General features: G+C 37.5%; 1 protein-coding gene across 14 annotated transcripts in view; it reads right to left on the bottom strand.

The window, feature by feature from the left end:
- The window catches only part of EML5 (EMAP like 5), a 162,131-nt gene that overhangs the window by 91,670 nt on the left and 48,287 nt on the right, over positions 1 to 22,174 (bottom strand). For all 14 annotated transcript variants that reach the window (XR_014242212.1, XR_014242213.1, XR_014242214.1 and 11 more), the window contains exon 8: positions 4,310 to 4,447. Coding sequence is in view for 11 of the 14 variants with exons in the window: in XM_082383652.1 (XP_082239778.1) it covers positions 4,310 to 4,447 (138 nt within the window). In the remaining 3 variants the exon portion in view is untranslated. The remainder of the gene's footprint in view (positions 1 to 4,309; positions 4,448 to 22,174) is intronic.

The following is a 22,174-nucleotide window of genomic DNA, read 5'->3' as shown; positions in this document are numbered from 1 at the left end:
TTATGATGAAGTTCCTTATAAGTACTGAGTTTATGAAAAATGCTTAATTATAAAAGCCATGATTTTCAAATTAAATTTTTGTAATGAAGCAAATGTACAAAATTGCATCCAGGAAATAAAGAAAGGAGAAATTGATTTGTATTATTTCAGTAATACATTTGAATGTATATCTTTATATAGATACCACTAGTTACTTTTATTTCAATCTCTTTGACCTTTTTTAATAGAATATAAATTCTTCCCAATTAGTGACCATGTCAGCCAGCAAAGTTAAATATTTTTTTTAATGATGCCTTATAACTGATTTTCCAGAATAATAACAGGGTATTATATAAAAATGGGTAAACACTTAGTTAAACACTACTGAGTTTCCAAACATGTGGAGTTGGTGGAGAGGCGGAGAAGAGGGAGGCAGCAAGGGAGAAAGGTTCCTCAAAAAACTAAAAATAGAACTACTATATGACCCAGCAATCCCACTACTGGGCATATACCCTGAGAAAACCATAATTCAAAAAGAGACATGTACCACAGTGTTCACTACAGCACTATTTACAATAGCCAGGACATGGAAGCAACCTAAGTGTCTATCGACAGATGAATGGATAAAGAAGATGTGGCACATATATACAATGGAATATTACTCAGCCACAAAAAGAAACGAAATTGAGTTACTTATAGTGAGGTGGATGGACCTAGAGTCTGTCATACAGAGTGAAGTAAGTCAAAAAGAGAAAAAATATGCTAACACATGTATATGGAATGTAAAAAAAAAAAAAAAAAAGGTTCTGATGAACCTAGGGGCAGGACAGGAATAAAGACACAGTCGTAGAGAATGGACTTGAGGACACAGGGGAGGGGAGAAGGGGAAGCTGGGATGAAGTGAGACAGTAGCATTGACATATATACACTACCAAATGTAAAATAGATAGCTAGTGGGAAGCAGATGCATAGCACAGGGAGATCAGCTCAGTGCTTTGTGACCACCTAGCGGGGTGGGATAGGGAGGGTGGGAGGGAGGCTCAAGAAGGAGGGGATATGATAATATATGTATACATATAGCTGATTCACTTTGTTATACAGCAGAAACTAACACAACATTGTAAAGCAATTATACTCCAATAAAGATGTAAAAAAAAAAAAAAAAAAAAAAGAAATGGTGGTTAGAGAGAGAGAGAGGTATCAGTGATAATGCCTAGGTTTTTGGCTTATACAAGAACATGGACAGAATAGGGCCCAGAGACAGAAGATCAGTTTGGGACGGGGGATGCTGGGTTCAGCTTTGGACATGCTGAATTGCAGACATCTTTGAGATACCCAAGTGATGTTAAATAAGCAACTGGATATGCATGACTGGAGTTTAGAGGTGATAACAGGGCTAGAACTATGCATCCGGGATCATCAGGCTATGGGTAGTAACTGAAGCTAGAGGCAGGATGAGATTACCTAGGAAGATAATAGAGTCAAAAAGAGCAGAAAGCCTAGAATCTGAGCTTTGAGGCACTTCAATTTTACTGGGTAGGCAGAAGATAATTAGCCTACAAAGAAAATGGAGCCAGAGGCTGAAAAGAGAAAGAATTAACATCTAAAGCCAGGGAAGAGAATGTTTTGAGAAGGAGCAAGTTGTTAAAGGGGTCAAATTTACTGCTGAGAATCAATTTAGATGAGAACTGAAAAATATCTCCTGGTTTTAGTTACAGGGCACTATTAGTGAAGGTTTTCCAATTTAAAGATGAAGGCAAAAGCTATATTGGAATAGGGGTAGAAAGTTGATAAGTTAATTGGAAGGAAAGAGAGATAGTAAAATAGGCAGTTTTTTGAGATTTTTACTGTGAAAGAGAAGAGAGTAGAGATGTGATATAACCAAAGAGGGCCTCAGGCTCGAGGTAGGAATTTTAAGATAAGACATATTTGAGCATGTTTTTAATAGTGCTCTTGGTGGGGGCAGAGAGATAAAAAAAACTTTGATGTGAAAAAGTAATGGACATATACAAAGAGTTACTTTTTGAAAGCCAGGAAACAACTTTCAGAACTTATTACTCCCATGAAATGAGGCAGACAAAATATAAATATGTTGAAAAAAATTTTAAATGAATGTGTGATTAGTTAGGTGGAAAACTGTCCTAATCCTTTTAAAGTTGATATAACTCAGCAGTGACACTGTCAGAAAAGACAACTGGCTAGCGACTGGTAGAATCTAAAATGGCAACGTTAATGTTTTCACAACTAAAGTCTACCCCATACACTGCAGGAAACCTTACTCCATCTTCAGCATAATTTATTAACCATGCTCACCAGGCTCTTCCACTGAAGTCTCCCTAATTACTTATGAGAATGAATTAGCGCCTTGGAAGAGTTTGATGTTGATAATACCATGCAGCCCACCATGAGTCAAAGTTTTATATATATTCATATATATCTTCTAATTTGAAAAATATTTGCAATTTTTCATTTGATTCCATGATATTAGTGTTTCTTTTAGTATAAAATTAACATTTTTGTAACAAGGAAAAGAGATGTTCTAAGAAGTTATATGATTTTGCCCTGGCATATCACCTTGTACCCCAATTTAAGAATCAGTGTGTTAGTTTCTAATCTATGCTATGTTCCTCTAATCATAACATAACCACTCCTGTGAGGGTACTTTGCTACTGCTATACTTACGAATTCTGCTCTATGATACGGAGAATATACACAGTGAACCAAGAAGAAACAGTGACCAGGTAAATTAAGAAGGATTAGGAATATCTTTGAGGGAGCTCCTTGGTGGCCTATTGGTTAGGATTCCAGGCTTTCACTGCCACGGCCCAGAGTTCAATCCCTGGTCAGGGAACTGAGATCGCGCAAGCTGTGCGACGCATGCCTCCCTTACCCCAAAAAAAGAATATTTTTGAGTTGCTAAAATATTGACTTATTAGAGATAACTTATTCACCCAGTTTCTTGCATACAATAATTGAAAGGACAAGTAAATGTACAAACGAAAAAATAACAATCACTATTTTTAATGCATACCAACTATCTGATAGAAATTCTCAGGTGTTTTACATGCATCTTAAATTCTTGGTTGTAAACCAACCCAAATGTACTTAATGACACTGAATTTTACACTTAAAAATGTTTAAAATGGTAAATTTTATATTATGTATGTTTTATCACAATAAAAAAATTAGATTAAGAGAAAAATCTCAGTGTATCTCATTATAGAAACCTGTCCCAGAAAGAAGAGTCATATCTATAGCAGCTCAGAAGTACAAGAGAACATGATGTATCTGAAAAAGTGAAAGATGTTTTATACATGCTAAAAGAAAGAGATTGCGGTAGAAAGAAATAGGCTAGAGATATGGGCAGGATACGCTATGTTAAGAATTATGAACTTCATCCTAAGGACAGTGCGATGCTTTTATCATACTTTAGAAAGAGGAGGGATGCAAACAAATGTGTTTTAAAAGGCATCACTATAACTGTAGAGTGTAAAAAGGACTTGAGGAAGCAAAATAGGAGGTAAGGAGACCAGCTGAGATGCTATTCCACCAATCCAGGTAAGACATGGCAAAAGTTTATACAAGAGTACAATGGTGAGAGTGGAAGGAAGTAGATTAATTTGAGAGCTATTTAGGAATTAGGTTCTCCAGAATTTAGTGATTAACTAGACATGAGAGGCAAAGGAGAGAAATGAATCAATGGTTTCTGGATTGGGCAACTGGGTGGATGGTCCTACGATTCATTAAACTAGATGTGAAAAATTTCATAGACACTTGTCCTCGTGAACACGTGTGGATCTACAGCAAATTTTTAAATGGCTGTATAGAATTCAGCTGAACACAATAATCCAACATATCCATAATCCAACAAAAGATGTTAACTGCTTTAACAAATTCTTTAAACTTTTCTAATTACCCAAACAAAGGAAGAGACGCAGGCATTTTCTTCAAAGCATAAATCTGCAAATAACAACAAAACCATTCACTCATTTTTAACAGTTTCAAGGTCTCCTTCTCTCTCTTCCATGTCAGAAGATCATTACTGAAAATCAATACTACCAAGAAATGGAAATCAAGACCCAAATTTAACTCAAAATTTTAGTCATTATTCTACTAAGCATTCTTGATCCCCCAAACCAAGGTTTTTGAGTTAATTTTCTGACAAAGCCATTTTTATAAACATATTTTTTATACTTAATGAAACTAATATCTGAAAAAATATATATTAATAAGAAGGGAGGGAGAAAGGAAATAGATAAAAATAAGTACTATGCACTCTATCTCACTTAACAGAAATTTACTCTCTTTCTACTTCTACCCTAATACATACCTTACTCTAAGTACAGTGAATGAGCCATCCTTCATTCCAAGGGCAAGATGGATCCCATCTACATTTACAGCTGCACAACGAATTGGTTCTTCCATATTACACCTTGCTATTAGTGCATGATCAACTAGGCTCCATATCCTGTAATATTTAATTAAAATAAAAGAATAGTTAACAAACATACACTTAAAAAATGATAGACTCTATGAAAAAACTGTTGGTTAAAATAATAATTTCATTTTAAGGAGGCAAGATAAACCTATATTTTTAACTGTATGCTTGTGGCCGGGAATTCTTATCTACGAAACAGAAGTATTCTTAATGCTTAAAATGACAAGGGTTAATAGAATCTTTTATTTTTTATTTATTCATTTAAACATCTTTATTGGAGCATAATTGTTTACATTGTTGTGTTAGTTTCTGCTGAATAACAAAGTGAATCAGCTACACATATACATATATCCCCATATCCCCTCCCTCTTGCATCTCCCGCCCACCCTCCCTATCCCACCCCTCTAGGTGGTCACAAAGCACTGAGCTGATCTCCCTGTGCTATGCGGCTGCTTCCCACTAGCTATCTATTTTACATTTGGTAGTGTATATATGTCAATGCCACTCTCTCACTTCGTCCCAGTTTACCCTTCCCTCTCCCCGTGTCCTCAAGTCCATTTTCTACGTCTGCAGCTTTATTCCTGTCCTGCCCCTAGGTTCTTCAGAGCCATTTTCTTTTTTTAGATTCCATATATATGTGTTAGCATATTGTATTTGTTTTTCTCTTTCTGACCTACTTCACTCTGTATGACAGACTCTAGGTCCATCCACCTCACTGCAAATAACTCAATTTCGTTTCTTTTTATGGCTGAGTAATATTCCATTGTATATATGTGCCACATCTTCTTTATCCATTCATCTGTCGATGGACACTTAGGTTGCTTCCATGTCCTGGCTATTGTAAATAGAGCTTCAATGAATATTGTGGTACATGACTCTCTTCGAATTATGGTTTTCTCAGGGTATATGCCCAGTAGTGGGATTGCTGGGTCGTATGCTAGTTCTATTTTTAGTTTTTTGAGGAACCTCCATACTGTTCTCCATAGTGGATGTATCAATTTACATTCCTACCAACAGTGCAAGAGGGTTCCCTTTTCTCCACACCCTCTCCAGCATTTATTGTTTGTAGATTTTTTGATGATGGCCATTCTGACCGGGGTGAGGTGATACCTCATTGTGGTTTTGATTTGCATTTCTCTAATGATTAATGATGTTGAGCATCCTTTCATGTGTTTGTTGGCAATCTGTTTATCTTCTTTGGAGAAATGTCTATTTAGGTCTTCTGCCCATTTTCCAATTGGGTTGTTTGTTTTTTTGAGAATGAGCTACATGAGCTGCTTGTATATTTTGGAGATTAAGGCTTTGTAAGTTGCTTCGTTTGTAAATATTTTATCCCATTTTGAGGGTGGTGTTTTCGTCTTGTTTATGGTTACTTTTGCTGTGCAAAAGCTTTTAAGTTTCATTAGGTCCCATTTGTTTATGTTCGTTTTTACTTCCATTTCTCCAGGAAGTCAGTCAAAAAGGATCTTGCTGTGATTTATGTCATAGAGTGTTCTGCCTATGTTTTCCTCTAAGAGTTTGATAGTGCCTGGCCTTACATTTAGGTCTTTAATCCATTTTGAGTTTATTGTTGTGTATGGTGCTAGGGAGTGTTCTAATTTCATTCTTTTACATGTAGCTGTCCAGTTGTGCCAGCACCACTTATTGAAGAGGCTGTCATTTGCCATTGTGTATTCTTGCCTCCTTAATCAAAGATAAGGTGACCATATGTGCATGGCTTTATCTCTGGGCTTTCTATCCTGTTCCATTGATCTATGTTTCTATTTTTGTGCCAGTACCATACTGTCTTGATTACTGTAGCTTTGTAGTCAGTCTGAAGTCAGGGAGCCTGATTCCTCCTGCTCTGTTTTTCTACCTCAAGATTGCTTTGGCTATTCGGGGTCTTCTGTGTTTCCACAGAAATTGTGAAATTTTTGTTCTTATTCTGTGAAAAATGCCATTGGTAGTTTGATAGGGATTGCATTGAATCTGTAGATTGATTTCGGTAGTACAGTCATTTTCACAATACTGATTCTTCCAATCCAAGAACATGGTATGTCTCCATCTGTTTGTATCGCCTTTAATTTCTTTCATCAGTACCTTATAGTTTTTGGCATACAGGTCTTTTGTCTCCTTAGGTAGGTTTATTCCTAGGTATTTTATTCTTTTTGTTGCAAGGGTAAATGGGAGTGTTTCCTTAATTTCTCTTCCAGATTTTTCATCATTAGTGTATAGGAATGCAAGAAATTTCTGTGCATTAAGTTTGTATCCTGCTACTTTACCAAATTCATTGATTAGCTCTAGTAGTTTTCTGGTAGTATCTTTAGGATTCTCTATGTACAGTATCATGTCATCTGCAAACAGTGACAGCTTTACTTCTTCTTTTTCCGATTTGGATTCCTTTTATTTATTTTTTGTCTCTGATTGCTAGGCTAAAACTTCCAAAACTATGTTGAATATTAGTGGTGAGAGTGGGCAACCTTGTCTTATTCCAGATCTTAGTGGAAATGGTTTCAGTTTTTCACTGTTGAGAACGATGTTGGCTGTGGGTCTGTCATATATGGCCTTTATTATGTTCAGGTAAGTTCCCTCTATGCGTACTTTCTGGAGAGTTTTTATCATAAATGGGTGTTGAATTATGTCGAAAGCTTTTTCTGCACCTACTGAGATGATCATATGGTTTTCCTCCTTCCATTTGTGAATATGGTGTATCACACTGATTGATTTGCTTATAATGAAGAATCCTTGCATTCCTGGGATAAACCCCACTTGATCATGGTGTATGATCCTTTTAATGTGCTGCTGGATTCTGTTTGCTAGTATTTTGTTGAGGATTTTTGCATCTATGTTCATCAGTGATACGGGCCTGTAGTTTTCTTTTTTTGTGCCATCTTTGTGTGGTTTTGGTATCAGGGTGATGGTGGCCTCATAGAATGAGTTTGGGAGTGTTCCTCCCTCTGCTATATTTTGGAAGAGTTTGAGAAGGATAGGTGTTAGCTCTTCTCTAAATGTTTGATAGAATTCTCCTGTGAAGCCATCTTGTCCTGGGCTTTGGTTTGTTGTAAGATTTTTAATCACCGTTTCAATTTCAGTGCTTGTGATTGGTCTGTTTATATTTTCTATTTCTTCCTGGTTCAGCTTCAGAAGAGTGTGCTTTTCTAAGAATTTGTCCATTTCCTCCAGGTTGCCCATTTTATTGGCCTATAGTTGCTTGTAGTAATCTCTCATGATCCTTTTTATTTCTGCAGTGTCAGTTGTTACTTCTCCTTTTTCATTTCTAATTCTGTTCATTTGAGTCTTCTCCCTTTTTTTCTTGATGAGTCTGGCTAATGGTTTACCAATTTTGTTTATCTTCTCAAAGAACCAGCTTTTAGTTTTATTGATCTTTGCTGTCATTTCCTTCATTTCTTTCTCATTTATTTCTGATCTGATCTTTATGATTTCTTTCCTTCTGCTAACTTTGGGGTTTTTTTGTCTTCTTTCTCTAATTGCTTTAGGTGTAAGGTTAGGTTGTTGGAGATTTTTCTTGTTCCTTGAGGTAGGATTATATTGCTATAAACTTCCCTCTTAGAACTGTTTTTGGTGCATCCCATAGGTTTTGGGTTGTCGTGTTTTCATTGTCATTTGTGTCTAGGTATTTTTTGATTTCCTCTGATTTCTTCAGTGATCTCTTGGTTATTCAGTAGTGTATTGTTTAGCCTCCACGTGTTTGTATTTTTTACAGATATTTTCCTGTAATTGATATGCAGTCTCATAGCGTTGCGGTCGGAAAAGATACTTGATACAATTTCAATTTTCTTAAATTTACCAAGGCTGGACTTGTGACCCAAGATATGATCTATACTGGAGAATGTTCCATGATCACTTGAGAGGAAAGTGTAATCTGCTGTTTTTGGATGGAATGTCCTATAAATATCAATTAAATCCATCTTGGTTAATGTATCATTTAAAGCTTGTGTTTCCTTATTTATTTTCATTTTGGATGATCTGTCCATTGGTGAAAGTGGGGTGTTAAAGTCCCCTACTATTATTGTGTTATTGTTGATTTCCCCTTTTATGGCTGTTAGCATTTGCCTTATGTATTGAGGTGCTCCTATGTTGGGTGCGTAAATATTTACAATTGTTATATCTTCTTCTTGGATTGATCCCTTTGTCATTATGTAGTGTCCTTGTCTCTTGTGATCGTCTTTATTTTAAAGTCTATTTTGTCTGATATGAGAATTGCTACTACAGCTTTCTTTTGATTTCCATTTGCATGGAACATCTTTTTCCATCCCCTCACTTTCAGTCTGTATGTGTCCCTAGGTCTGAAGTGGGTCTCTTGTAGACAGCATATATACGGGCCTTGTTTTTGTATCCATTCAGCCAGTCTATGTCTTTTGGTTGGAGCATTTAATCCATTTACATTTAAGGTAATTATTGATATGTATGTTCCTATTACCATTTTCTTAATTGTTTTGGGTTTGTTATTGTAAGTCTTTTACTTCTCTTGTGTTTCCTGCCTAGAGAAGTTCCTTTAGCATTTGTTGTAGAGCTGGTTTTGTGGTGCTGAATTCTCTTAGCTTTTGCTTGTCTGTAAAGGTTTTAACTTCTCCGTCAAACCTGAATGAGATCCTTGCTGCGCAGAGTAATCTTGGTTGTAGGTTTTTCCCTTTTGTCACTTTAAATATACCCTGCCAGTCTGTTCTGGCTTGCAGAGTTTCTGCTGAAAGATCAGCTGTTAACCTTATGGGGATTCCCTTGTATGTTAATTATTGCTTTTCCCTTGCTGCTTTTAATTTGTCTTTGTATTTAATTTTTGATAATTTGATTAATTTGTTTCTTGGCATGTTTCTCCTTGGATTTATCCTGTATGGGACTCACTGCACCTCTTGGACTTGATTGACTATTTCCTTTCCCATATTAGGGAAGTTTTCAACTATAATCTCTTTAAATATTTTCTCAGTCCCTTTCTTTTTCTCTTCTTCTTCTGGGACCCCTATAATTCGAATGTTGGTGCATTTAATGTTGTCCCAGAGGTCTCTGAGACTGTCCTCATTTCTTTTCATTCTTTTTTCTTTATTCTGCTCTGCAGTAGTTATTTCCACTATTTTATCTTCCAGGTCACTTACCCATTCTTCTGCCTCAGTTATTCTGCTATTGATTCCTTCTAGAGAATTTTTAATTTCATTTATTGTGTTGTTCATCATTGTTTGTTTGCTCTTTAGTTCTTCTAGGTCCTTGTTAAATGTTTCTTGTATTTTCTCCATTCTATTTCCAAGATTTTGGATCATTTTTACTATCATTACTCTGATTTCTTTTTCAGGTAGACTGCCTATTTCCTCTTCAGTTGTTTGGTCTGGTGGGTTTTTACCTTGCTCCTTCATCTGCTGTATATTTCTCTGTCTTCTCATTTTGCTTAACTTACTGTGTTTGGGGTCTCCTTTTCGCAGGCTGCAGGTTCGTAGTTCCCGTTGTTTTTGGTGTCTGCCCCCAATGGGTAAGGATGGTTCAGTGGCTTGTGTAGGCTTCCTGGTGAAGTGGACTGGTGCCTGTGTTCTGGTGGATGAGGCTGGATCTTGTCTTTCTGGTGGGCAGGGCTGTGTCTGGTGGTGTCTTCTGGGGTGTCTGTGAACTTACAGTTTTAGGCAGCCTCTCTGCTAATGGGTGGGGTTGTGTTCCTGTTTTGCTAGTTGTTTGGCATGGGGTGTCCAGCACTGTAGCTTGCTGGTCGTTGGGTGGAGCTGGGTCTTATTGTTGAGACAGAGATCTCTGGGAGAGCTCTTGCCAAATGATATTACACGGGGCCGGGAGGTCTCTGGTGGTCCAATGTCCTGAACTCAGCTCTCCCACCTCCGAGGCTCAGGTCTGACAGCCAGTCAGAGCACCAAGACCTTGTCAGTCATATGGCTATTTTGGACTCAGCCGAATATGGAGCAAAGCAACAGAATGGAGTGGATCAGTGACTCTCAATTTTTAGGGCATCAGAACCACTTGGAGGGCTTGTGAAAACACAGGCTGCTGGGCTCCACCTCAGAATTTCTGCTCCAGAATTTTTCATTCAGACTTTTCTGATTCTGACCTTTTGGCCTAGAGAAAAGTTTGACTGTTTCTGAGCTGCCTGGCTCTGGAGAACGTTGCTCTCTCCCCAGCTCTAGGAATGTTCTGCCTTCCTCACTGGGGGCTGTGGGAGGATGAGCCAGGGCCCTGTACTCCCAATTAGCCAGATGAGGAAACTGAAGTTGACAGCGACCAGAAAACTTGCCCCAGGTACACAGGTAGTAAGAAGCAGACTCAGGTGCCAAATCAAGTCCTCTACCAACAGGGCCACTGTCATGCTGCCTCTTCTTGCCTTGAAGATAATGAAGCAGAGTCTCCGGTCCAGGTGGTCTCAACAACACATTACTCTCTAAAGGCGAGTCCTTGGAACCAGCTCCTACTGTGGGAGCGGTGGGCAGAATATCAGAATCTTTTATTTTTAAGACGATGTAATAACATTAATTTTTTCCAATCATTTATTTTAGGTGGATGATTTCTACCCTGATTAAAGGGGAGATACATATACAGTACAGTGGTGTATGGTATACACCATATTTAGTCTTTTAATTTAAGAATAACACTTTAGATTATGCAAATTCAGTCTTTTCCAGACCCTAATGTTGGAAAACTGTAACAAGAAGTAAAAAATGCCCATTGTTTGAAAGTTAAGTATTACACTTCCAAATAACCTAAAGGACAAAGACCAAAATTCTAATGAAAACCAGTAACATTTTCGAAGTAAATTATAACAGAAGTATTTCATATCAAAACTTGTGGGGTATAGCTGAGACAGCACTTAGGGAGAAATTTAAATCCAGATATTATCAAAATAAAGGCTACAACTTAATGAACCAGCATCTACTCTAAAAGGTTAGGAAAAGATCAGCAAAACTAAGTATATTTTTAAATGTTTTATAGCAGTATCTTATTTTAAAAAATTGTTTGTTTTTGCTGTTTTCTATGATTTTGTATATTGTTTCTATATCCAGGAAATTTGCTAAATTCTCTTTTTAATTCCAATAATTTCTCTGTATTTTCCTTTTACTTCTCTACATATACAATTATAACACCTGCAAATGAGTTGTTTCTTCCTTTCTATTCAAAAATCTCTCTCTATATATACATCTATTGAAAATATATACATATATACACACACATATATACATATATATATACACACACATATATACATACATACATATATATATATATATATATATATATATTTGGGATCACTGCGCTGACAAACACTTCTAGTCTGTAGCTGAATATAATGGTGAGGAATATAATAATGAAAAATATAATGGTGAAAGTGGGCACCATTTTCTTCTTCCTCATTCTAAAGAAAAACTTTCAGTGTTTCAACATTAAACATGATACTTCCTGATGACTTTCTATGCCCACAGATTGTGGGCCACACTGGGTCCATTGCCTGTCTTTGTATAGTCTACAAGCTAAGAATGGGTTTTGCATTTTTTTAATTGAAGTATAGTTGATTTACAATATTGTGTTAGTTTCAGGTATACAGCGTAGTGATTCAGTTATTATTTTTTGCAGATTATATTCCATTATAGGTTATTATAAGATATTGAATATAATTCCCGGTGCTATACAGTAAATTCTTATTGTTTATTTTATGTAGAGTGGTTTGTGTTAATACTATACTCCTAATTTTTCCCCCACCCGCTTTGGTGACTGTAAGCTTCTTTTCTTCTTTTTTTTAAAATAAATAAATAAATAAATTTATTTATTTATTTATTTATGGCTGCATTGGGTCTTTGTTGCTGTGTGCGGGCTTTCTCTAGTTGCAGTGAGTGGGGGCTGCTCTTCGTTGTGGTGCAAGGCCTTCTCATCACGTTGGCTTCTCTTGCTGCGGAGCACAGGCTCTAGGTGCTCAGGCTTCAGTAGTCGTGGCACACGGGCTCAGTAGAAAACAGATAAGATTCTCTGATTTATGTCAGAGAATGTTATGCCTATGTTCTCTTCTAGAAGTTTTATGGTATCGTGTCTTACACTTAGGTCGTTAAACCATTTTGAATTTATTTTTGTATATGTTGTCAGGGAATGTTCTAATTTTATTAATTTACATGTGGCTGTCCAGCTTTCCTAACATAACCTGTTGAAGAAATTATCTTTTCTCCATTGTATATTCTTGCCTTCTTTGTCGTAGATTAATTGACCGCAGGTGCATGAGTTTATTCCTGGGTTCTCTATTCGATTCCATTGATCTATATGTCTGTTTTTGTGTCAGTCGCATGCTGTTTTGTAGTACAGTACTGTACTGCAGCTTTGTAGTATAGTCTGAAGTCTGAAAAGATTATACCTCCAGCTTTGTTCTTTTTTTCTCAGAATTTCTTTGCTAATTCTGGGTCTTTTGTGGTTCCATATACATTTTAGGATTGTTTGTTCTAGTTCTGTGAAAAATGTCATAGGTATTTTGATAGGGATTGCATTTAATCTGTAGACTGCTTTGGGTAGTATGGACATTTTTAACAATATTAATTTTTCCAATCCAGGAACGTGGTATATTTTTCCATTTCTTTGAATCATCTTCAATTTCCTCTTTCAGTATTTTGTAGTTTTCAGTGCATAGGTCTTTCACCTCCTCTGTTAAGTTTATTCCTAGTTATTTTTTCTTTGATGTGATTTTAAATGGAATTTAAAAAAAAATTTTCTCTTTCTGATATTTCATTATTAGTATAAAGAAATGGAACAGATTTCTGTATATTAATGTTGTATCCTGCTACCATGATAAAGTCATTTATTAGTTCTAATAGTTTTTGTGTGAAGACTTCAGGGTTCTCTATGTAGAGTATCATGTCATTTCCAAATAGTTACAGTTTTATCTCTTCCTTTATAATCTGGATACCTCTTATTTCTTTTTCTTGTCTGATTTCTGTGGCTAGGACTTCCAATACTATGTTGAATAGAAGTGGTGAGATTGGGCATCCTTGTCTTGATTTTGAATTTAGTGGGAAAGCATTTAGCTTTTCACTGTTGAGTATTATGTTGGCTGTAGGCTTGTCATAAGCAGCTTTTATTATGTTGAGATGTGTTCCCTCTATACCCACTTTGGTGAGAGTTTTTATCATGAATGGATACTGAATTTTTTAAAATGCTTTTTCTGCATCTATTGAGTTGATCACGTGGTTTTTGTCCTTTCTTTTGTTAACATAGTGCATCACAATGATTAATTTGAGTATGCTGAACTATCCTTGTGACCCTGGAATGAATCCAATTTGATCATGGTGTATGATCCTCTTAATGTATTGCTGGATTCGGTTTGCTAATATTTTGTTGAGGATTTTTGCATCTGTATTCATCAAAGATTATTGACTGGTAATTTTTTTTCTGTAGTGTCTCTGTCTGGTTTTGGTATCTGGGTGATGGTTGCCCCACAGAATTAATTTGGGAATGTTCCCTCCTCTTCAATTTTTTGGAATAGTTTGAGGACAGGTATAAATTCTTTGTATGTTTGGTAGAATTCCCCAGTGAAGCCGTCTGGTCCTAGACTTTGGTTTGCAGGGAGGTTGTTTTTTTGTTTTTGTTTTTGTTTTTACTACAGATCCTATCTCACGTCTAGTGATTGGTATGTTCAAATTATGTGTTTCTTCTTAATTCAGTTATAGCAGTTATGCTTCTAGAAACTTGTCCATTTATTCTAGGTTGTCCAATTTGTTGGCATGTAACTGTTCATAGTATATGCTCTTATGATTTTTTAGTATTTCTGTGGTGTCAGTTGTTATTTCTCCTCTTTCATTTCTTATTTTGTTTACTTGGATCCTCTTTTCTTGGTGAGTCTGCCTAGAGGTTTGTCAATTTTGTTCAACTTTTCAAAATATCAGCTCTTGGGTTTATTGATCTATTGTTTTTTTGATCTCTATTTATTTCCTCTCTGATCTTTATTATTTCCTTCCTTCTGCTGACTTTGGGTTTTGTTTGTTCTTTTTCCAATTCTTTTAGTTGGTAGGTTAGGTTGTTTGAGATTTTTCTTGTTTCTTGAATAAGGCCTGTATCACCATGAACTTCCCTCCTAGAACTGTTTTTGCTGCATCCATAGATTTTGTAAAGTTGTGTTTTCATTTTTGTTTGTCTCTAGGTATTTTATGATTTCTTCTTTGATTTCATCATTGATGCATTGGTTATTTAGTAGCATGTTGTTTAGTCTCCAAGTGGTTGTTCTTTTCCTGTTTTTCATTCTGTGGTTGATTTCTAGTTTCATACTGTTGTGGTCAGAAAAGATGCTTGAAATAATTTCTATTCTCTTAAATTTACTGAGGCTTGTTTTCTGACCTAATATGTGGTCCATCCTAGAGAACATTCCATGCACAACTAGAAAGCGTACTCTGTTTTTTTAGATGTAGTGTCCTGTAGATATTAATTAAGTCCAACTAATCTACTATGTCATTTAGAACCTCTGTTGCCTTATTAATTTTCTGTCTGGAAGATCTGTCCATTCATGTCAGTGGAGTGTTAAAGTCTCCTACTATTATTGTGTTGTCAATTTCTCCCTTTATGTCTGTATTTGTTTTATATAGGTAGGTGCTCCTATATTGGGAGCATGTATGTTAACGAGTATAATATTCTCCTCTTGTATTGATTCCTTTATCCCTGTACAATGCCCTTCTTTATCTTTCTTTCTTTTTATTTATTTGGTTGCACAGGGTCTTAGTTGCAGCAGGCAGGCTCCTTAGTTGCAGCTTGCCTGGTCCTTGGTTGCAGCACGTGGGCTACTTAGTTGCAGCAGGTGGGCTCCTTAGTTGCGGCTTGCCGGCTCCTTAGTTGCAGCTCGACAGCTCCTTAGTTGTAGCTCGACAGCTCCTTAGTTGTGGCATGCAGCCTCCTTAGTTGTGGCATGTGAACTCTTAGTTGTGGCATGCATGTGGGATCTAGTTCCCTGACCAGGGATCGAACCCGGGCCCCCTGCATTGGAAGGTGAAGTCTTAACCACTCGACTGCCAGGGAAGTCCCCCTATTATGTGTTTTTGATTTGTGGTTACCACAGAGTTCTAGTATGTTGACTCATAACTATATCAACTTGCTTTAAACTGACAGTCATTCAAGTTCAAACACATTCTACAAGATCTACATTTTATGTTCCCCTCCCCCACATTTTGTAATTTTGATGTTCTATTTTACATCTTCATGCTTATTCTTTTACCGTTTATTGTAATCATAATCACTTATATAATTTTTTTTTTTACTGTTTTTTCATCTACATCTGGCTAATTTAAGTGACCTTTAATCCTTACTATATATTGCCTTTCCTATTGTGATTTTTCCCTTTCCTATAGATTCTTGCTTCTCTTCTATTTAGAGAAGATCCTTCAATATTTCTTTCAGGGTAGGTGTAGTATTGCTGAAATCTTCTAATTTTTGCTTGTCTGAGAAATTCTTTATCCCTCCTTCTATACTAAATGACAATCTTGCTGGGTAGAGTATCCTAGGTTGCAGGTTTTTCTCTTTCAGGACTTTCAATATATCATGTCATTCCATTCTGGCCTGCAAAGTTTCTGCAGAGAAATCAGCTGTTATCTTTATGGAAGTTCCCTTGTAACGGACTCTTTGTTTTTCTCTTGCTGTATTTAGAACCCTCTCTTTAACTTTTACCATTTCAATTATGATATGTCTAGATGTGGGTCTGTTTGGGTTCATCTTGTTTGGGACCCTCTGTGCTTCCTGTACCTGTATATCTGTTTCCTTCTTTAGGTTTGGGAAGTTTTCAGCTATAATTTCTTCAAATACATTTTCGATCCCCTTCTCTCCCGTTTCTCCTTCTGGAATTCCTATTATGCATAGGTTGGCACATTTTATATTATCCCATAGGTCTCATATATTGCTTTTTTTTTTCATTTGTCTTTCTGTCTGCTGTTCTGATTGGGTGATGTCCATTATTCTATCTTTCAGATCACTTATTCATTCTTCTGTGTCATTTAGTTGGCTATTCGTTGCTTCTAAATTGGTTTTTACCTCAGCAATTATCTATTGTTTTTTTTGAATTGTCTATTTTTGACTGGTTCATCTTTATGGTTTCTAGTTCCTTGTTACAGCGATCTGCTTTCCTATCAATAATCCTTCTTAATTCAGTTAGCATTTTTATTATCACCTTTTTGAACTTGGGGTCTGGTAGACTGGTGAGCTCTCTTTCATTATTTGTTCTTTCAGGGAATTGCTCTTGTTCTTTCAATTGGGAGTAGTTCCTCTGCCTTTTCATTTTACTTAACTTTCTCTGTCTCTATGAATTTAGGAGAGACTGTTATTGACTACAGTCTTATAGGGATGTTTTTATGTGGGAGTGTCCCTGTGCAGACTATGTGTGTCCAATGCCTTTGGTGCAAGGGCTGGTTTTGGTGTGAATGCCAGCCACATCTTTCCTCAGGGTATGCTGGCCATTATCCTCTTGATCGGGAGGGGTTGGTGGTGGTGGGGAGGGGGGTGGCAGTTGGTGTTGGAGGATCTAAAGCCTGTTCAGGGCGTAAGGCAGGACTCCCTCTCTGCTCCATGGCTACTGCCACCCTGTCAGGGACAGGGTCTGCTCCTCAGTTGTTGGAGTAGAAGCCCTGAGGGTCGGGCTTGACCAGGCTCTGTTGCCCTTGAGTGTGTGCCCTGCCCCAAAGGAAGTGAGTGCTGAAGCAAATGAGGCCTGTGCACTCACAGAGGACCTACATGCCACCTGTGTAGGCATCTGCGGCTCCACTTAGAAGCAGGCCGAGGTTGCATCCCTTCCTCTGTTGTGTTTGTCCCAGATCTAGCACAAGGCTGTAGTGTGGAGTAGGCTGGGGCTGGGGGTCAGGGTACTGTGGCTGCAGGAATTGAGGCTGCACTGCTGCCAGAGACCTGGGCTATCTCTCTGGCAGTCTTCTCCCAGGACTTGTCTGCCCCAGATCTAACGCTAATCTGCAGTGTGCAGTGAGTAGGAACAGGGCACTCTCACTGGGAGACCAACTGCTGCATGCTCCTGTGTGTGCTGACAAGGGTCACCGCCACCCCAGGCCCACGGTCTGTCTCTGCGTCTTTTCCCAGGGCCTGGTTGGCCCAGATCTCATGTCAGGCTGTGGTATGGAGTGAGCGGGGCCAGGGTGTTTCCCCCATTCAGACTGGGGAGTATGGTGAGGTGGCAGCCACCAGTGCAGGGCTCTCTCCACCCTGAGTATTGGCAAGTCAGCATGTGCACGCTCCTTGCAAGTAGAGTCTAGGCTGCTCTAGCCCTTCTGTCTGTCCCAGTGGTTCTCCCAGAAGGTAAGGGAGCTTGTCTCCTCTGCGTAGGATCCTAGGACTGGGATGCCCAGATTGTAGCTCAAGCTGCTTGCTCTCCAGGGCAAGGGTCCTTCCATGCAGACCTTCTCCTTTCAGATCCTTCCCAGGGGTGCAGGTCCTGACCTGATATCTTTTTTTTCCATCCTACCCAGTTATATGAAAATATTTCTTGCAGCTTTGGTTGTATAGGAGTTCTTCTGTCAGTTTCCAGTTAGTTTCCCATGAGAATTACTCCACATGTAGATGTATTTTTGACGTGTTTGTGGGGGAAGGTGAGCTCCATGTCTTCCTACTCTGCCATCTTGATCCCCCTCCTTGCTTTTACATTTTTAAACGGTTGAAAAAATTTTTCAAAGAATAACATTTTGAGACATGAGAAAATTATATGAAATTCAAATTTCAGTGTCCACAGATCAATTTTTATGGGAACACAGCCACACCGGTTTGTTTTCATATTGTCTATGGCTGCTTTCATACTACAGAGGTGGACTTGAGTGCCTGCAAAACAGATAGTAGATGGTATGTGACACAGATCACCTTGCACTATTTTGGTGCACTACAAATTGCAGTGACACAATTATAACCTGATAGAATCTCGAGTCCTATGTGTATTGTCACATCATGGCATTTTATTATTTTTTATTTCCAGCAGATACCCATCATGTCAAAACAAGAGAAAAGTGAACTTCGAATGTTGCGTTTTTAAGGCACAGTAGAGTGTGGATTACACTGCTATTGAATTAGATGGTAATGCATTATGTTTATTATGCAATGACAGAATACAAAGATACATTAACATTACCAGACTAAGCACTCATCACAATATTTTCAACTCACAGGAAAGCAATGGTCAGAAAAATCAGAAATTTAAAATTACAGCAGAATGAGGTTTTACTTACACAAGTAAGTTTTCGAGTGGCTCATTTGTTAGACAAGCAAAGAAAGCTATCTATTCGTAATGGATTAACTAAATAATTTTACATTGCAGTAGCTGAAGAAATGTGTCCAGAAAAAATAAATTTAAGACAATTAGCCTTTTGGCAAGAACAGTTGCTTAAAGAGTTGAGTGTGTTGGGAACAACCTCAACAGTTAATTAAAAACAAGGCAAATACTTTTGAGTGGTTTTCCTTGAGTCTTGATAAGTCAACAGATGTTACTAATACTACTCAGTTGTTTATTTGAGGAGTCAATGGCAAGTTTGAAGTGATAAAGAATTAGCTTCTACAAATAGTTTGCATGAAACAACTACAGGCTAGAGTATTTTCAAAGACATTAGTGAGAAAACAGTAATCCAATACAATGCAAAGTAGAATCACATTGGGGTATAAAAATATGTATGGGGAAAAATGGCTTAGACAAATTTACAAATTTACTTGAAAATGTAAGTTGTTTAAAGCCTATGAGTATTCACTGTATTATTCTTTTGCAAGTATTTTGCGCACACACACCCACACACACTTGAATCATGTGTTTTAGAACCAATAGTGTTAAAGGTGAACTTCATTTTCTCCAGTGGATTTACCCATTACTGGTTCTGAGTTTTTATCAGGAACAGTAGCTAAAAATCTTGACTTGCCCTACTACACAGCAGGTTAATGGCTTAGCAATGGTAAAGTTTTATTATGATATTTTGCTCTGAGCCAAGACTGAAATCTTTCCAGATCAAAATTGCCCTCAACTACCATTATTATTATTATTATTATTATTTTGGCTGTGCTGCGTGGCATGCGGGATCTTAGTTCCCTGACCAGGGATCAAACCTGTGCCCCCTGCATCAGGAGCACAGAGTCTTAACCACTGGATTGCCAGGGAACTCCCTCAACTACCATTATTAAACACTGAAGAGCTTTAGAAATTAGCTTTTGCTGCAGATTTGATACTGTTTCTTAATAAATTGAACCTAAAATTATAAGGCAAAAGCAGAACTAATTTGAAACTGTTGGAAGGAACGAAGGGAGAAAGGGAGGAAGGGAGAAAAGAAAAGAAACAACAGGCCCAAAATGGAGTCACTTGTGCTAAGCCTCACATCAACAAACCAAAACTTAATAACTAACCTAACTGCAGTTTCAGCTTCTCCCAGGAGTGGAATTTTAAACCAATCATTCTGAAATTTCCGATCCACAGTAATGAGGTAATCTGCATGACAGATTGATGGACCACCTCCCCTACCCTTCCCTCAAAGGAAGGTGACCTTGCCTGAAATAATCCTTTCTTTTGTTTTTGACTTTCTTGTTCCACTCCTTTTCTGCCTTTAAAAACCTCTCATTTTGTACAGCTCCTCAGAGCACTTTTCTACTTTCTAGATGGGATGCTGCCCAATTCATGAATCATTTGATAAAGCCATTTAGGTCTTCAAATTAACTCAGCTGAATTCTGTTTTGTAAACAACACTGTGGTAAAGTTATTGGAACTATTAATGTTGTTTGAATAATAACATCAAGCTGCTTTATATACTTCCTGTGCTATCAAAACTTGAAACAAGAAGCAAGATCTCCATCCCCACATAAATTTGCAGGGGATATTTTTTCATAGCTTAATCTATAGTTCTAGCATGGTGTTTTGGACTACTCCCCTTGGGCAAGCCCTGGTCTTGACTTCTGCCCCTATGCCCCAGTAGAAAGCCATAAAGAGCCCAAGTTTAATCAATGGAAGAAAAATGCCCTCAGTGCAAAAGTGGCTTTGGCCCACAACTGCTCCTAAATTCCCATTTTTTTTCGCAATGTGTCTGATAGTTCCTTTAAACTGTTCAAAGAACAGTTTAAAGGTGATTTACATTTTAACCAGCATTTTTAGTTGTTTTCAATGGAAGAGTTCTTTCTGAATAACTTGCCCACCAGTAATAGAAACAGAAGTCTGAGCAATTGTAAGCAGATAGAGTAGGGAGCCTCCAGAGAAAGAGAACCAGGCATGGCTTTCTTGACAGAAGTCATTTTTTGGCCTAGGTCATTTTGTGATCTAAGCCTGGCCACACCACTTGTCCTTGTACAGGTCTCAGTAATTAATGACCTTAAGGAAACAAAAGGATGCAGAATCAAATGATTGTTATCAATAGCAAAGATAATAAATCAATTGTAAAATCTCCCAGTTCTGTTTCAGTGGTAAAGATTAGCCAGAAGTACTCAACTACCAGATCAACTGGAACCTAATGGATGATGATTTTGACCTTTTCTGACCCTTGTGATTTCAATCAACTAAAGCTTGGACTGTTGACTTTTGCCCTAATTCTATGCTGAATTCTCTTCTGCCCAAGCCCCTTCATGAATATATGCCCTTAGCTGAAAACCTCCCCAGTTTTGCTACTGGGGAGACACTGGTTTGGGAAAGATCCCTGGTGTTCTCCTTACTTGCTTCAAGTAATATAAATCCTTCTCCCAATCTTTGGCTTGATTGTGTCTTTTGGTTCGACACCCACCAAGAGGTGAACCCAGTTTACAGGTAACACAATTACTTTTTAAAGGACCAGTTGTCCTTTTTTCATAGTTATGCAGCAGCTAATGACAACAGTCCTCCTAAAATGCAAGAAACTAAACAATAGTTCCTAGCAAACCATGTGTGTGAAGTGTAGCCCCACAGCGAGTTCCTACGTGAACCCAGAGCTATAGCATCTCCCACCTACATAAAACTAAGTAACACAGAGATAGTAAATGGCATGATTGACTAACATACCATTTAAAATATCAGTAGTTATCTGGAAAGAATTAGGTTGCATCCCCACCTCACTTCTTATACTAAAGTAAACTTTACACAGATTAGGAGTTAAACATAAAAAATAAACCCACTAATGTACTAGAAGAATATACTGGAAAACTTTTTAACTTTAGGGAGGATTTCTCTATGCTAGAAAACTCAGAAGTCATAAAAGAAAATGCTGATAAATTCAGCTGCATAAAACAAAATAACAACAAAAACTTCTTCATAGCAAAAAACCTAAACATAGTAAAAAAGCAAGTAACAAAGACATCGAAGTGGAAAAAATATCTCAACTCACATCACTGACCAGTAGTTCCCAAACTTTAGTGTACATCACAGCTACCTGGAAAACCCCAAATTGGTGGATTTCTGATACAAGGTCCTGTATAATGCACGATAATCTGCATTTCTTACAAGTTCCCCTGTAATGCTGATGCTGCTGGTCCAGGAATCACACTTTAAAAACCACTGTCATAGACAAAAGGCTAATTGCTGCTTTCATATGTAGACAGGTATTAGATCCTATATTAAAATAATTAGAAAAAGACCAGTGTACTAATGGAAAATACGCAAAGAGCTTGAACAGACAGGTCAAAGAAAAGAAAATACAAATGTCCTCCAAACGTATGAAAACATACTCAAGACCCCTCAGTATGAGAGAAAAGCATGTTTTCAAAACATAACAAGATATCATTTTTCACCTTTTGGGATAATAATTAGTGCTGGCAAGGGTGTGGGAAAACAGGCACTGTCACACATTGCTGTAAGGTATGTAAATTGTTATTGCCTCTGTGTAAGGCATTATCTATCAA

Source organism: Balaenoptera borealis, assembly GCF_965194805.1.
Source record: "Balaenoptera borealis genome assembly, chromosome: 3".
Lineage (NCBI taxonomy): Eukaryota > Metazoa > Chordata > Mammalia > Artiodactyla > Balaenopteridae > Balaenoptera > Balaenoptera borealis.
Note: the sequence above shows the minus strand (reverse complement) of the source record. Positions and strands in the feature narration are given on the sequence as shown.